Source organism: Hyaena hyaena, unplaced genomic scaffold (genome assembly GCF_003009895.1).
Source record: "Hyaena hyaena isolate Hyena2069 unplaced genomic scaffold, ASM300989v1 scaffold_368, whole genome shotgun sequence".
Taxonomy (NCBI): domain Eukaryota; kingdom Metazoa; phylum Chordata; class Mammalia; order Carnivora; family Hyaenidae; genus Hyaena; species Hyaena hyaena.
In genome coordinates, this window is record NW_024080989.1 from 964,587 (window position 1) to 979,424 (window position 14,838).

Genomic DNA, 14,838 nt, shown 5'->3' on the forward strand with positions numbered 1-14,838 from the left:
CAGGGGCAGCGCGAACACCCCACAGAGGCCCACCTGTTTATCCCCCAGCAGTGCTGCGCTCCGCCTTGCTCAGCATCAGGCCCTCCTCGGGGACAGTGTGACCTGAGGAAGTGCACAGACTACCAGAGTCTCCCTTGCTCAGTTTTAAGCTGGATTTTAGGATTAGTCTATCACACAGAATATGCTATGTGAGCTCATGGCTCAGTTTCGTTCTCCCTCACCCTGTTAGCATTGCTCCTAAGGACCCTTGGGAAAGCGGCGTGAGGAAATGGATCTTAAGAGAAGAACCAAGGGCTGAGAACACACTCCTTATGCCCTGCCCCAGGAGGGGTCCCTTGGTGCTGACGTACCTGCTCTCACAACAGGAGACATCCTGTGCTTGCCAGAGTCCACAGTGGCCCCGCTGGAAGGGGTGCTGGAACAAGACTTGTCATCACCCTTCTTCTTCTTGTCCTTCTTATACCCAGAAAAGACAGACTTCCACAAGGACTTGGGCTTGGCGGCCGCTTCCTCCACAAGGTTTGGGCTGGGCTTCTCTGGGGGCCGGCCCTCACCTTTGGACTTCTTCTCTTTCTTGTTTCTGCGGGGGGAGAAGAGTGACGATCTCTTCTTGGTCCTCCCACTGGAGCCCTCGGATGAGGTGACCGAACCATCTGGGCCCCCCGAGTCCGACGGAGGGGAGAGGACCTCCTCACTAGTGGCTTCGTGCTTCAGGGTGGGCTCCCCGGGGCCTTTGAGAACTGGGCGTTTAGGGGACTCGGGGCCAACTTCTTTACCCTTGGAGGGAAATGAGGAGGCTTTGCGGGAGGTGCCTCCTGGGGGCCTGGAGGTCCCAGCTGCCATCTCCATCTCCTTCATCCTACTCAGCTGATTGGCCATGGCGTCTCTCAACGCCTGGCTCTTCACAGACTTCTCCCTGGCTCGCATGCGCTCCTCAGCCAGCTCCTTGGCTTCTGGAGAGACTAAGGGAAGGCCACTCTTCTGTGGTTGGACCCCACTCTCCAGAGTAGGCAACCTACCATTCTCCTTGGCTAGGGGTGGGTGGAGGGGTCTCTCGGTTCGGGACCAGAAAGAGGGGGGTGTGAAGAACTTCTCCTGCAGACTCGAGTCCTCTGTCCTGTCATCATAGGTGTCCTCCACGTCATCAGCAAAGGGGATCTCGTCCACGCTCTCCACGAACGACTTCCGCACCTCCTCTCGAGGGGGCTGGGCAGGCTCTCGGGGGGCCCTCATAAAGGATGCAGGTGGTGGGGGTGGGATCACTGAGGCCTTGGGCTCGGTCTCCTTATGCTCATAAGTTGGATATGGCTTCCTTCGAAGAGTTGCGGGCTCCTCATCCCGGGGTGGGGGTGGGGGTGGGCTTGAAGGAGGAGTGAGCATGGTGGAGTCTGAGGTGTTGAAGCTCTGGCTGCCCAAGGTCTTCATGTTGGAGGAACTCCCATGAAGGCCCAACCCAGAGCTGCTTGACAAGTCTCTCCTCTCCTCATGGGAGCTTTTCAGCTCTCTGTCAGATGGGGACTTGGGAGTTGGCAGTGAGGGCTGGTCACCATCTGACTTCGACAGGCCCAGCCTCTTAGGAGCAGGTGGAGGTTTTAGAAGCTGGAGCCCCTCACCCTGAGGAGACTTCTCAACTGAATAGGATTTTAGGGACACTGGTTTAAAGGCGGGCGAGGGGAAGCTGGACTCGGACACCTTGCTCCGATCCACGGGTGTGAGTCCGAGGCTACGGCGGATCTCGGCGCTCTTCATCCAGAACTCTGCCACCAGGTCATTCCGCTTCAGGGCTTCATCCACAGCAAGAGGGCTGCCCAGTCTGTCCTTGGTGTCCTCTTGGATCTTCAAGGAAAGAGGAGCCAGGGGGATGGGGGTTTTGGCTGGAATGGGCTGGAAGCATATGGGGGGCTTGGTGGGGGACGGGACAGTGGCCTCAGAGGAAGGCTGGGGCTGGGAGCAGATGGGGAGCTGGGTAGTGGTGGGAGTGGAGGTGGCCAATGGTGACACGTGCTGTGAACTAACTGGGGAGGTAGGTGTCCTGGCTTCCGGCAGAGCCACTGGCTGTGATCGGATAGGAGAGTGCACAGGTTTCTCATCACTGGGTGCTTCTTCTTTGGGCTTCTCTTTGGGGAGCAAAGGCTCAGGGAAGAGGCTCTCCTTGGGCAATTTCACCTTAGTAGCAACAGAGGCAAGTGGGATTCGGGCCCCCTATAGAAAAGGAAGATAGAAGCTGCTGAGAAGCTAGGGTTTAATGGTCAGCAGGACCCCTTGGGGGGCTCTCTCTCAAAGGGCCTGTGTTTGTGAAATAAATTCCTCTCTCTGCCTTTTAGGCTGTTGTCCAAATGGCTCCAGGAGAACCTTTCTTCCTTTCTGCTCTATTTGTTCAATTTTAAAACAACTCTACTTTGTTGAAGAGACTCAGCTTTCAGACACATCCTATATTTTTTGTGCGCCGAAATGGACGCTGGCCAAAGCACACTAACAGATCCAGCTCTCACTCCCAGCTATCGACCCCAAGAGCTCAAGGTCTCTGATGTATGAAAATAGGGGCCACTTTGAGATTTATAACAGCTATTTTTAAATTTAATTTTTTTTATTTTTTTATTTGGGAGAGAGCGAGCAGGGGGAGAGGGACAGAAGGAGGGAGGGAGAGAGAAAATCTTAAGCAGGCTCCACGCTCAGTGCAGAGCCCAATGCAAGGCTTGGTCTCATGACCCTGGGTTCACGACCTGTGCTGAAATCAAGAGTTGGATGTTCAACCAACTGAGCTACCCAGGAGCCCCCAAGTGGCTATCTTTTATAATCTATACAACAAATCATTCTTCCCAGGAAGCTCAAAGATCCAGACATTCCTGCATGGATCCTTAATATCATCCCACCTGTGAGTCCCACTAAAGCTTCCACAGTTTTGCAGATGAAATCACTAAATTCATCTTGCTTCTTAGAATCCCAAAGACCGAATCAAACTAAACCAGGGTTTGAGTTTGGCCTCCCTCTCTGATCTGTCTTCCAGATAGTATTTCCCAAAACATATTCCACAGGACATACTGTTGCGATCTATTTACATAGCATTCTCCAATGCGTGACTCACATATCACTGGTAATCTGGGTGAATACATATATACTTTTAAAGTTTATTTATTTATTTTGAGAGAAAGAATGAGAACAGGAGGAGGGGAGAAAGAGAGAGAGCGAGAGCGAGAGCGAGAGAATCCCAAGTAGGCTCCATGTTGTCAGCACAGAGCAACATGGAGCTGGATCTCACAAACCATGAGATCATGACTTGAGGCGAAGTCAAGAGTCGGATGCTTAACCAGCTGAGCCATCCTGGCACCCCTGGATGAGTATTTTAAAATTTAAGTCATACATTCATTTTAACCTACCACTAAAAAACAAATGCATGTCATATCAAACCAATGATTCCACAAAAATTATTGCTTTAACTTAAAGCAATGGGATGATATATTGGGGCGCCTGGGTGGCTTAGTCGGTTAAGCGTCCGACTTTCACTTAGGTCATGATCTCGCGGTTCGTGGGTTTGAGCCCCGCGTCGGGCTCTGTGCTGACTGCCAGCTCAGAGCCTGGAGCCTGTTTCAGTCTGTGACTCCCTCTCTCTCTGACCCTCCCCTGCTCATGCTGTCTCTCTCTCTCTCCTAGAAATAAGAAATAATTTAAAAAAAAAAGAAGCAAAAACATGGGTTCACACCAAGGGCCTAAGATGAGAGAATTAATACATCCACTCAGGATCCCATCAGTTCTGTCCCCCACAGTGGGCCCCGAGTCCTTACCTCTGCCACAGGGCTGCGGCCCGGGGAGAGCAGACCAGCTTGCTCCTCAGGGGACCGGGGAGGGCTGGGGACTTGGGCGGGACCTGAGCAGAACAGACACAGGCTTTATAAGAGGAAACAACCCCCACCCTTCCCGCTGAGGGCTCCTCTCCCAGCCAGCTCTGCAGAAGGGTCACTATTGGCCAGCAGAAAGAAAGTGCGTTCCCAGAGTGTCCCTGGATGCCACCTCCGCTCGTTTCAGAAGTATAGGCTTTTTTTCACTTGTGCAATCTGTGTCTAAAGCTTGGAGACGTACCTTCTACCCTTTCATAGCTCCAGAGCACGCACAGAAAGGGGCCATTGGCCAAAGCCGTGCGCGGGGTCTGTGCAAAGGGAAGGGGGAAAGAAGGCAACAGGCAGAGCTGTCTGCCACTTGGAGGCTGGTGTGCAATGCACCTACTCTGCTCCGGCTCCACTCCGATGACCTACGTCCTTGGCGCTGCCCCCGTCCTTGCAGGCTCCCTGCGGGAATTCTGGAAGCAGCTTCTGCTGAGACCACAGACTCACCTCTCTTCTGGGGCCCTGGTGTGGTGGCGGGTTGCTCCTCCTCATTTTCCGACACCCTCAGCTCCAGCTCGGCCTCTACCGCTGCCTGGTGCTGCAGGCGAAGCTCTGTTTCAGCATCTGATGGGATATCGTCAGACCAGTGCTGATCTGGCGGAGGGAAGGGAGAGAGCAGCACTTGAGTGAGGCCCTGCTTCTCTACCAGTCTCCTGCTGGCCCCAAAACGCAGCCAAACCAGTCCGCCAACTACGGCACCACTGCTTGATGTCTGGACCTGGTTCTGTGTCCCAGCCGGGCCCTGCCTCCTGTCCCTACTGAGCTTCTGAGACTCGGCCAAAAGTGCCTTATTCTCTGCAACATGGTGCTCTCCTCAGAGCCTGGGGTGCTCCATCTCCTTTTCAAATACACAAGATGGCACAAGATGGGCCGCAGCAGGAAGAAACATAGTGGGGGTGCCTGTGAGGGGCGGGCCTTACTTCACGAACTCACCACGGGTCTGTTTCCCCCAACACCACAGCGAGGTCTATGCTCCCTCACAGTCTTGCCTGGAGTCTTGTCATTTCTCCCTAGTCCCTGCCCCCTTTCCCCCAAGCAACCAGCCTATCATTCTTAAAATACCGTCTCCTTTGTAGCTACCTTTCAGAGGGCCCACTGAATAAAGGCCCTTGCATAAAGCACCCAATCTGTTCAGTTTCTCAACCACAATTTAATGGACACAGGCTATGCTGCATGGTGGCTGACGCGGGGAATGACACACATTCAAGTTAGCAGCAGACCAAGGAACACAACCAGGAGACGTAACGGCCGCCTCTTCAGAGTGCCTCGCTTTTGCTTTAATGTATATTATCTTTCCCAAGTTCCAATCACACAGTGGGGAAGACGGTGGTCAGCACAGTAGAGAGGGGAGGCTCTGGGGTCCCCCGTACCATCATCCAGCTCAGCACCAGTGTCCCCTGTGTCCCCATTCTCCGCTGCCTCCCCTTCTATCTCTGCCGGTTCCGAGTCCACATCTTCCTCCAGGTCATTCTCATCAAATGGGACTGTAAAGCAGAAACATTCAAAGGAAGGAAGAGACAGACAGGCAGACAGAGGCTGCCTGTGCAGGAGGAAACTGGTGGCGGCCTTCCCAGGGCTGCAGTGTGAAGATCATGAGGAGAGGTGGGGAGGTGGACTGTGAAGTGTCTGGATTTGGACCCCAAGGCGGAAGTCAGTCAGCCTTGGGGGAGCTACATGCAGTGTGGGCGCTGGTGAGGGCCTGGGGCCCTTCCTAAACACCCAGGACCAGCACTGCCCGACGCCAGCAGCGCCCAGGGGAAGAGGAAGAGCAGCGTCAGCTCTGGTCGTCTTCTCTTCCCCCGAGGCTGCTGGAAGCTCCTCGGTGTGAGAAGGGCAGAGGGGAAACGCGGCTTCCACAGGCCCAGCAGCAATGACGGCTCGTGTGCCAGCACTCTGCACCGCTTCACAGGCCGCGAGCCATTTATTCCTCACAGTAATCACTCAGAGGGCCTGTGGGAAGGCCGAGGCCAGTTAGGGGATGTGCTCAGGGCCACACTGCTCCATCGAGCAGCTGCAGGGCTGTGTGCAGGTGAAGTCGCCGTTAGATCAGGGACCACAAGATCCCCTGAGGGCACCCACCTCTCCTTTCAACAGGCAGAGATGAACTCTACGCTTGGGATAATTTAGAGAAATGTGTTTTTTTAAGGCATGAAGGAGAGGATGAGGGGCTATGTAAAGCTCACTGTCTAGATGCGAGACAAGCCCTTCAGTGCTGGACAGGGCAAAGCACTCATCAACTTCACTTTCCTCAGGAGGAAGCAGCCCCTAAACACACACACACACACACACACACACACACTCAGACCTGTTCCCAACCTCTGCACACTTAGAACTCACACTAACAGTTTGGAGTAAGAGAAAGCAATTAGGAAAGTAACGTGTGCTGCTTTCAAGGATGCTGAGGTCCCAGTGTTACCTGAGACTGACAAGACTCATCTGTCAGGGGTGCTGAGGGTTTCTTCTAAGCTCTTAGGCACAGTCACTCTCACATCACTCCTAAAGGTCCTCGCTTCAGGAAGAGGGGTCACGCTTAGGTTTGCGTGTACAAGAGCCAGAGGATCAAAGCCCAAGGTGGGTGGGTGGCAGACGCCCTGGCTGTGGCACAGCTCGGTGGATGTTTTAAAAGGCTGTAACATAGTGAGAGGCCATGTAATGGCTGGGCCCCCTCAAGTCAGTGCTCTCCTTGTCCAGTCTCATGAATCTGCATCCCTGGCACCTTAAGGATGTACAGATGAGTGTGGCAGAAATGTGGAACATGGATTCCCAAAGTCTGAATACGATGAAAATCCAGAAAAATCCAGTGACTACCTTTGGAGGCAGGATGGGGAAGACAGGGGAAAGGGCACTTTGAAGACGGTGGGGATGTGTGCTTTCTTGACCTAGTCACAGGAGTTTTTGTTAAAAAAAAAAAAATTTCCTGGGGCACCTGGGTGGCTCAGTTGGTTAAGCATCTGACTCCTGGTTTTGGCTCAGGTCATGATTTCATAGTTCGAGGGATCGAGCCCTGCGCTGGACTCTGTGCTGACAGTGTGGACACTACTTGGGATTCTCTCTCTCCCTCTCTCTCTTCCCTCCCCTGCTTGCATGTACACATGGACTCTCTCTCGTTCTCTCTTAAAATAAATAAATAAACATTAAAAAATAATTCCTAATTATTCCTTTTGTATATTCAGCCTCCCACCCCTTTTGTATACTCAGCTTATAAAAATAAGGTGATGACTTGTATCTAATTAGGATTAGATGCATACAAAACATTAGAACCATGCAAAATAGGTTTGGAATGGACTATGGGGAAAGATGGGAGAATTCCAGAATAAGTTCTAGGCTGGCAAATAGTTAATGTCGCACTCCTCCTTCGGGATACCAGAGCAGCCCATGGAGCTGGTAATGCCACGGTGCTTTCCTGTGATGGTGGCATTCGTTGGGGAAAATATTAGGGGTAAAACTACTCAATTATTTCCACACGTTTAAAACCTTTGCATGATAACTTTGCTGTTTCAGTTCACCAAACACCAGGAATTGAGATTTCTTAGGAACAAAAGTCTCTGCGCCTTTTCAAACCTGAGCTTCCTGTATGGATAACGAGCTCATGGTTTCATGACACCATTTCTGAAGAGGCTGGACAGTCACCTCTCTTCCCCCAGAATCTTTCTCCTCTGGGAGTCACCCCAGCCCAATGGAAATGGAACCTGGGCTCATCCCGTCAGGGTCTACCAGGCTCAACACGTATGCTCAGGTGGACGTGTGAGTGGCTGGGCATCAAGACGGCAATCTGTACTTCTATTGGGCAGCGTGCTGGATGTGGGCACAAAGGAGACCATACTGTTCAAGTCACACTGCCCCAGGTCAGCCCGAACCCAGCCCCGGTTGCTTGGCTGTCACGCAGTTCTCTAACACAGGAGTTGCTACTAAGAAATGTCTGTTGCAGAGTCAGAAGGGTAACAAGTCTATAGTCCTTGGGAGTACCTTGAAAGGAATAATTGTCACATACATTAAATAACAAACAAGTGAGAAATATCAATGCAGCAGCAGCAGAGGCTGGAGAAACGCAGCTTGAGGGATGGAATTGGAAGATTAAATCCAGGTTAAGATGGAGTGCAGAGTGCTAGAAGCTGCCACACTATGAAAGCTGAGAATCACAGACATACTTAGCTTTTGGTTTATTTCAGCTGCCAGCTGGGAAGTCCTGACACCTCAGTCTTGTCCAACCATCCTAGGAGACATAACTGACTAACGAGGAGAGACGGGCAGCAGCTCGGCTCCCCCTATGATTCTGTGAAGGTCCTTCCTGACTTCTGTGCCTGTGTCCTTTTCTCCTGCTGCGTGTCAGGTCAATGGGATGGGCTGGTAAGACGTTGGTGGTAAAGATCCATGAGCTCCAATCCCACCCATCCCAGAAGCAACCTAGTTTTCAACCAAGGGCAATCCTGCCCTTCTTTAAGTGGTATTTGATACTGTGTAGGGCATTTTTGTTTGTTGCCTTGATGGCCAGGGTGGGAGGAGAGGCTGCATGGCTGACGACATTTCAAGGGCAGAGAGGCCAAGGAAGTTAAATGTCCTGCAATGGAAAGGCGTCTGGGTGGCTCAGTCGGTTAAGCATCCAACTTTGGCTCAAGTCATGATCTCAGAGTTCGTGAGTTCCCACCCCAGGTCAGGCTCTGTGCTGAAAGTTCACAGCGTGGAGCCTGCTTTGGATTCTGTGTCTCCCTCTAATCCCCTCGTCTTCTTCTTCTTTTTTTTTTTTTAATGTTTTTTATTTATTTCTGAGAGAGAGAGAGAGACGGCATGAGCAGGGGAGGGTCAGAGAGAGAGGGAGACACAGAATCTGAAACAGGCTCCAGGCTCTGAGCTAGCTGTCAACACGGAGCCTGACGTGGGGTTTGACCCCACGAACCGCAAGATCATGACCTGAGCGAAGTCGGATGCTTAACCAACTGAGCCACCCAGGTGCCCCATCTCTCTTCCTCTCTTCTGAGTGGACTCTGTCACTCTTTCCCTTTCTCTTTCTCAGATATAAAGAAACATTTAAAAAAAATTTCTTTTAGGGGCACCTGGGTGGCTTAGTCGGTTAAGCGTCCGACTTTCACTTAGGTCATGATCTCGCGGTTCGTGGGTTCGAGCCCCGCGTCGGGCTCTGTGCTGACTGCCAGCTCAGAGCCTGGAGCCTGTTTCAGTCTGTGACTCCTTCTCTCTCTGACCCTCCCCTGCTCATGCTGTCTCTCTCTCTCTCCTAGAAATAAATAAAAAAACATTAAAAAAAAATTTCTTTTAAATGTTCTACAATGTAAAGAGCTGCTTGCCCCTTGTTGAGAACTGTTATTACCCACACTGAGAAATACCTGTCCAGAAAAGTTTAGGAAGGACAACCAAGGTTTCTCAGCTGTCTCTTGGCCTGAGTATTTACAGAGACCCCACACATCAGTATGAAGACCCAGTGGATGCTACATCGAGTTATACCCAGCCTGTCCCCTACTGTTCGCAGGACAGCCTCCACCAACCCTCTGCTCTCCACTCTTCACTGAGGAGTCTTCCACAAGTCCTTGAGGACTGAATATTTTCTGCTTGCACTTTGGTGGGTTTGTGGAATATTCACTGATTCCTCTACTTTCACACGCAATTGCTACACAACTTAATTTCTACAGACTGTAGAAATCACTGCTAAAGATGTTCCTTTAGCTTTAAACTTTACCCAACCTTTAGTAATAAAAAACAAGTTTATGTCCTGTCTACGCTATTGCTCTCCTCCGGATCTTCCCTGAAAAGCATGGGGTGCTTGACTGGTCCATGCAAGAGTGGGCTGCCTGAGTGAGGCATGCATGTGCCCCCCCGCCCCGACCCTGGCATGCACTAGCAGCAGGACCAGAATTCTAGTGTTAAGGTACCAGCAGAGCTGCCGAGAGAGAGCGGTTATGGTGAGTGGGTAGAGAACAAACATCACCAGACTACCTCCGGAGACTGTCTCCAGCCAGGCCTGCACTGCTGCGCGGCGTATGGAGGGAAGGTCAGGCACTGAATTTAAAACAGACGATAGATACAAAGTTACACAGGAATGTGTGTTCCCAGTGAGGAGAGTGGAGGTCATCCTAAAGCCCCAAACAGAAGGGAGACTAAGCCAGAGGCTTGTCCTACAGCATCGAGGTGTCAAGAGTCCCACTGTAAGCCTGTATGACGGGCGCTCAGGATGAGAAAAGGAGAAAAAACAGGAAGGGTCAACAGCGGCTCGAGGCTGCAGAGCTGCCCCATGTTGTAGGCCGGTCAGACGATCCCGGGCTCCTCACTCCCGATGAGAAAAGTACTGCTGCAAAAGTAGTTAACAGAGGGTGGTCTTGCCTAGAGATGAAGATTTGGGGCCAGGGAGGATCAAATGTCCCCGTTAAGGGCTAAGTTTCCTGAAGGCAGGTGTGTGGTCCCAACAGGCCTGAATGGAAACATGAAGACAAGTGAGAGACAGCAAGGATTCGTATTTGGACAATGGGTGTGCTGAGGTCAAAGGTGTGGAGAGTGACATGGCAGCCGCCACGTCCCTCAGCTGTCTCCAGTTTTTCCTTTTATTGCTTGTATTCATCTTCACCCTACTGTGGAACACAGTCACCTAAAACCTAGAGCTGGATATTACGCTAGCTACTTTAAAGGTCTCCCTGACATAAATCCCTTGAAACTTCACCTCAGTTCAAAATATACTGCCCCATCCAGTCCTGGCAACATACATTCACACTCAGACACAACACAGGAGGAAAGCATCAGAACATTTTACCAAGTGGACAGAGTTACCCTGTCTAGTAATATGGGGAAAGAAAGCAAAGTCTTGGTTTTCCCAGGGTCAAGTTCACTTTACTATTTTGCATCCGTGGAGAAAGAGCCAGCCCATAACCTCTTAACCCCTAGAGAACTTTACATATCCTCAAACAAAAGTTAAGGGTAGTGGTCACGATTAACACCAGGAAAACAAAATGGTCTTCGGCTCTTACAGTTTGATTAACCTGATGGTTTTGACCCTACCAGAAGGGTCCTCTGCAGCAATGAGAGGGGAGACAGGGACAGAGCTGCTCTGAGAGGCATATCGGGACCTTGGATCTTGAAACAGTTACCTCTAGAAGTGGAGGACTCAGAGGTTGGTACCATTCGCTCCTCCTCCTCTCTCTCTCGAATATGTGTCCAGTGCACATCAGCCTGGATTTCCAAGGGGTCAGCCGGATTTATGATCTGCTGTAGCCTCTGGCTCCCGACTAGTGTCCCAGGGTCAGAGGTGGAAGAGATGAGGAAGGGAGAGATGATGGAGGAAGGAAGCAGAAAACAAACAGTAAAGGGAAGGATGGGATCAAACACCACAGGAAAGGAAACAGAAAGAAAAGTTACCGTAATTGCCAGATCAATTGGAATCAGAAAGAGGCAAAAATTGAGAATATACACACTTCTATGCGCACACAGCCATGATTTCTACTTGTTCAACTTGATTTTGCTGTTTCAAGCTTCACGTACACTGTTCATTTCAATGAAGTGAACCATACATCCCAACTCTAAACAGAAAGAACTCTCCTTTCTGATGCTCTTTTCCTTTCATCTGCATTTGAGGGACCCAAATGCCAAGTCAGAAAAAAGAGCAGGTTACAACTGGCGTCCGAAGGGCCATCCCTCCGGGTCACGAGTACTCCTCCCTGTTAGTCAGCTCAGCATGAGATCCCAAAGGAATCATCACTCATGCCCCTTCGGAGGATACACAGCATGGTGCTTACCATCACCTGCCATGTTGACAGCGTCTCCTTTGAGATTTAAGCCAAGTGACAAGTGAGAGATGGATGGGACAGTGTCATTCTGTCACGAACCACCTAACTCACGCAGGACAGAAATGTACTTTGTTGGTACTTCAGTGTTTAGAAGCTAGAGAGAGAGGAAAAAAAAAATCCCCCTTCTATAATAGATTTCATGCTGCATGCGGGTCTGCGGCAGGGATACAGCTATGGGGAGAAGATGGAGATCAGGGAAGGCGATGGCTGGGAGAGGAAGCAGAGCTCTATCTGGTAAATTCCCAAGACTTCAGGAGTTCATGGGCAGGAATGAAACAATCTCTCTCTGCTTCTTCAGAGGTTAAAGCCCTTTTCCTTAAAACCCCATTTGGTGTGCCACTGCTCCCCTCTGGACAGAAGACCTGCCTTTTCAGCTAAACGAGAACTCACCAGCAGCCCCTTCAGATTATTCCTGCTGTCAGAGCCCAAAGAATATACATGCAGCCCCTGCCCTGTAAGCTCCCTATAATCAGTGCTTGGACCATGCCATACAGTTGGGTTAAAAGAAAGGGACAGCCAGCAACTTGGGGGAGGGGACGCTTTGGGAGGGAAGATGGCTTTTCAGTAGCAAGAGCAGGTGCCACCTGATCTGAAGGAGCCTGGGATTCCTGATGGGAGCCTACTCTCAACTCTCTAACTGGACGATTTGGCTTTGGCCTCATCACTATTATACAACCTCTCAATTTTTAAGCAACGGGGAATGTGATATGGACAGAAAGTACCAGTAAGACTGCCAAATGCGGATGTGGGCACCACGCTGTGTTAAATGTAGGGTGATATCCCTGCGTGCACTCTCCTGTCAGAGCTGCCGATCTCTACAGATTTGTTTTTCTAGGGTCAACTGGCTTCTGTGGTGTTGGATGGGGCTGAATCTCGGCAAAGTCACCCAACAGCTTGAATGTCATGTGACTAATGAAGGGAAGTCAAAGAGAAAAACGCAGACCTTTTCTTCATCTTCTGAGTCATGAAGAGAAGAGAGTGAGTCTTCTACCTCGATAATGTTCTGCTTCCTGTTAATAAATGTAGCCCGGGGGACGTATCAGCCAGCATGTCCTCCTCTCTCAGAGAAATGTTACAAGGCACAGCGGAGGAAGGTTCTGGGTACCTGTGCTGGTGACCATACCTGTGCCGGCTCCCCCGCTTTTGACAGCTGTGACTGTGACGTGATTTTTTGGCATTACAAGAGGCCGAGTCTTCACTAGATGAGGGGACTTACAGCAAAGCATACAAGGGGCTTAGATGGGGCCACAATTATTAAGACTGCTTCTGGAGTCTTTTTCTCAGACTTCCCCTTGACTCTGCTGGTCTTATATGCTATTTGGAACATGACTATTCCCAAAGGCTGGGCCCAGGGTCAGGTGCCCAGCGAGGCGTGTGTCAAAGCCTGTCTGCGCAGCTTTATAAAGCACAGATCTTTTAATGTGGGACCTGCTCTTGAAGGCAAATTCTAGGTGGCTGCTAGGGAGCCAGGGTAGAAGGTGGGCAAGGGGCAGAGTGGGTACCTTTACATGTACCCGTATCTTCTTCCTTTGACAGATGCTGGAGCCACTGGCCTTGCAGGAGTTCTCTGTCCCAGGGGCAATACTCCCCTTCTACAGCAGGGGGAGCCAGACACCCACAAACACAGCATCAAGAATTCCCGCATGGGGATAAAGAGAGAAAAGAGAATGGAAAGGAGGAAAGAGAATAGAGAAGAGTTATCTTCAGGTGCAAGGCAATAACATCCTGTCATTGTCTACACAGCCACGGAAGTCCACTGCCTAAAAGATACACACACACCAAAGGCCCAGAGTTGGCTGAATTTGTCGTTATGTGCTCCTCCAGTTAAATCCCATTCCCTGCAGGTTTGGTGTTGATGCTAGTTCCAGATTCAGGAAATGAAGCCTGCATGAGGGAAAGCAGGGCTAAAGTCTCCTGAAAAGGGCACTGACCCTTTTCTGTGTCTGACCCTAAGCTGTGTCTGGGGCTACAAGCCACTGAACGTGTGAATCACCAGACAGAGATAATGAGAGAAACAAAGTACCTTTCCCCTGGATGAGCTGTTGAGCACAATCACCGCCTCTGACTAACGGGGATGTGGAGGCAGCCCTGGGCCAGCCACGGCTCTGCACACACAGCAGTTATGGAGAAAAGAACCCAAGGTGCCAGCTTCCCGGCCTGGCCTCCTTCTTGCACAGAACTTACTCACTTCTCATTCGGGGGAGGAAGAAGGGCCAGGCCACCAAGTGCTGCCTCTGAGGGCCCCACCCCAGCCTCTGTCTTTGGAGGGAAGAGCACAAGAGAACTAGGTCTAGAGAAGCCCCCTAGGGGCGTGGGGATGAGCCCTGCCTCTGGGCATTCCCACCGGCACTGGGCCCCTGGGGGGCAGGAGGAGGCTTTGCTTCCTTCTTGCCTGCCCTGCCTCAGCAGTGTCTTGGGCTACACAGCTCTCAAGACCTGCTCAGTAACGTGCACCCTGTCTGGGAAGGGTTCTGCATCTGGTCAGCACGCAGTCCTTCCTGTGCCAGACTGCGGGAGAGGACAGGGTAGCCAAGCACACCGAATTCCAGAAGGAGCAGCAGAGCAATCTAGTGCCAGCTCTATGAGGCCCGGGGCTGTCCAGAATCTAATGTGCTCCTCTGACAACGGCTGGGAGGGATTGGTGGTTTAAAGGCCCATGTCCTTCTCTTCCACTCCATGTCCTCTGGATAGAGAGCACGGCCGTGAATTGACATGGCACCATCGTCAGGGGAATTCCGATCTCTCTACCTGCCCTAGTTTCTTCCTCCCAACCCACCAGACCTCTGTGTAGTCAGGGCAGGGAAAGAATGGCCCCCTCTCTTACAGACACAAAAAAGGAGGCCCACCAAATGCTTCCTCATCACTCAAGGACACACACAGCCAGAGATAGGGGCAGAACTGAAACATTCAAAGCCAAGGCAAGAGAACATTTCAGAGCCAACCAGAGTGACTGAATCCTGGAACTGATGCTCTGTCTCAGGACACTGGTCCAAACATGTTACTACCTGTCATCAACTGAACCCTGTCTGGCGGGCACCTAGCCCCTCCTCAGTGACAGCAGCTCTGAACGGAGTGAGAGTCAATGCTCTGCAGCTTCCAACAGCCCGGACTCTGAGTCAGGGAATCCCCTAGAAAGCTAAATTCCCTGTCTTCGTTAAAATAAATTTTTTTAA

The 14,838-nt window shown here is 51.2% G+C and overlaps 1 protein-coding gene across 4 annotated transcripts in view; it reads right to left on the bottom strand.

Moving 5' to 3' along the window:
- The window catches only part of MICAL3 (microtubule associated monooxygenase, calponin and LIM domain containing 3), a 271,709-nt gene that overhangs the window by 30,801 nt on the left and 226,070 nt on the right, over window positions 1–14,838 (bottom strand). Inside the window, exons 28-34 of one of the 4 annotated variants that reach the window (XM_039249998.1) lie at window positions 13,168–13,257; window positions 10,970–11,107; window positions 9,828–9,890; window positions 5,252–5,365; window positions 4,329–4,475; window positions 3,783–3,865; window positions 351–2,202 (exon numbers count right to left, since the gene is read on the bottom strand). In XM_039249998.1, the coding sequence (XP_039105929.1) occupies window positions 351–2,202; window positions 3,783–3,865; window positions 4,329–4,475; window positions 5,252–5,365; window positions 9,828–9,890; window positions 10,970–11,107; window positions 13,168–13,257 (2,487 nt within the window). The remainder of the gene's footprint in view (window positions 1–350; window positions 2,203–3,782; window positions 3,866–4,328; window positions 4,476–5,251; window positions 5,366–9,827; window positions 9,891–10,969; window positions 11,108–13,167; window positions 13,258–14,838) is intronic. The other 3 variants (XM_039249994.1, XM_039249995.1, XM_039249996.1) reach the window with 3 other exon arrangements.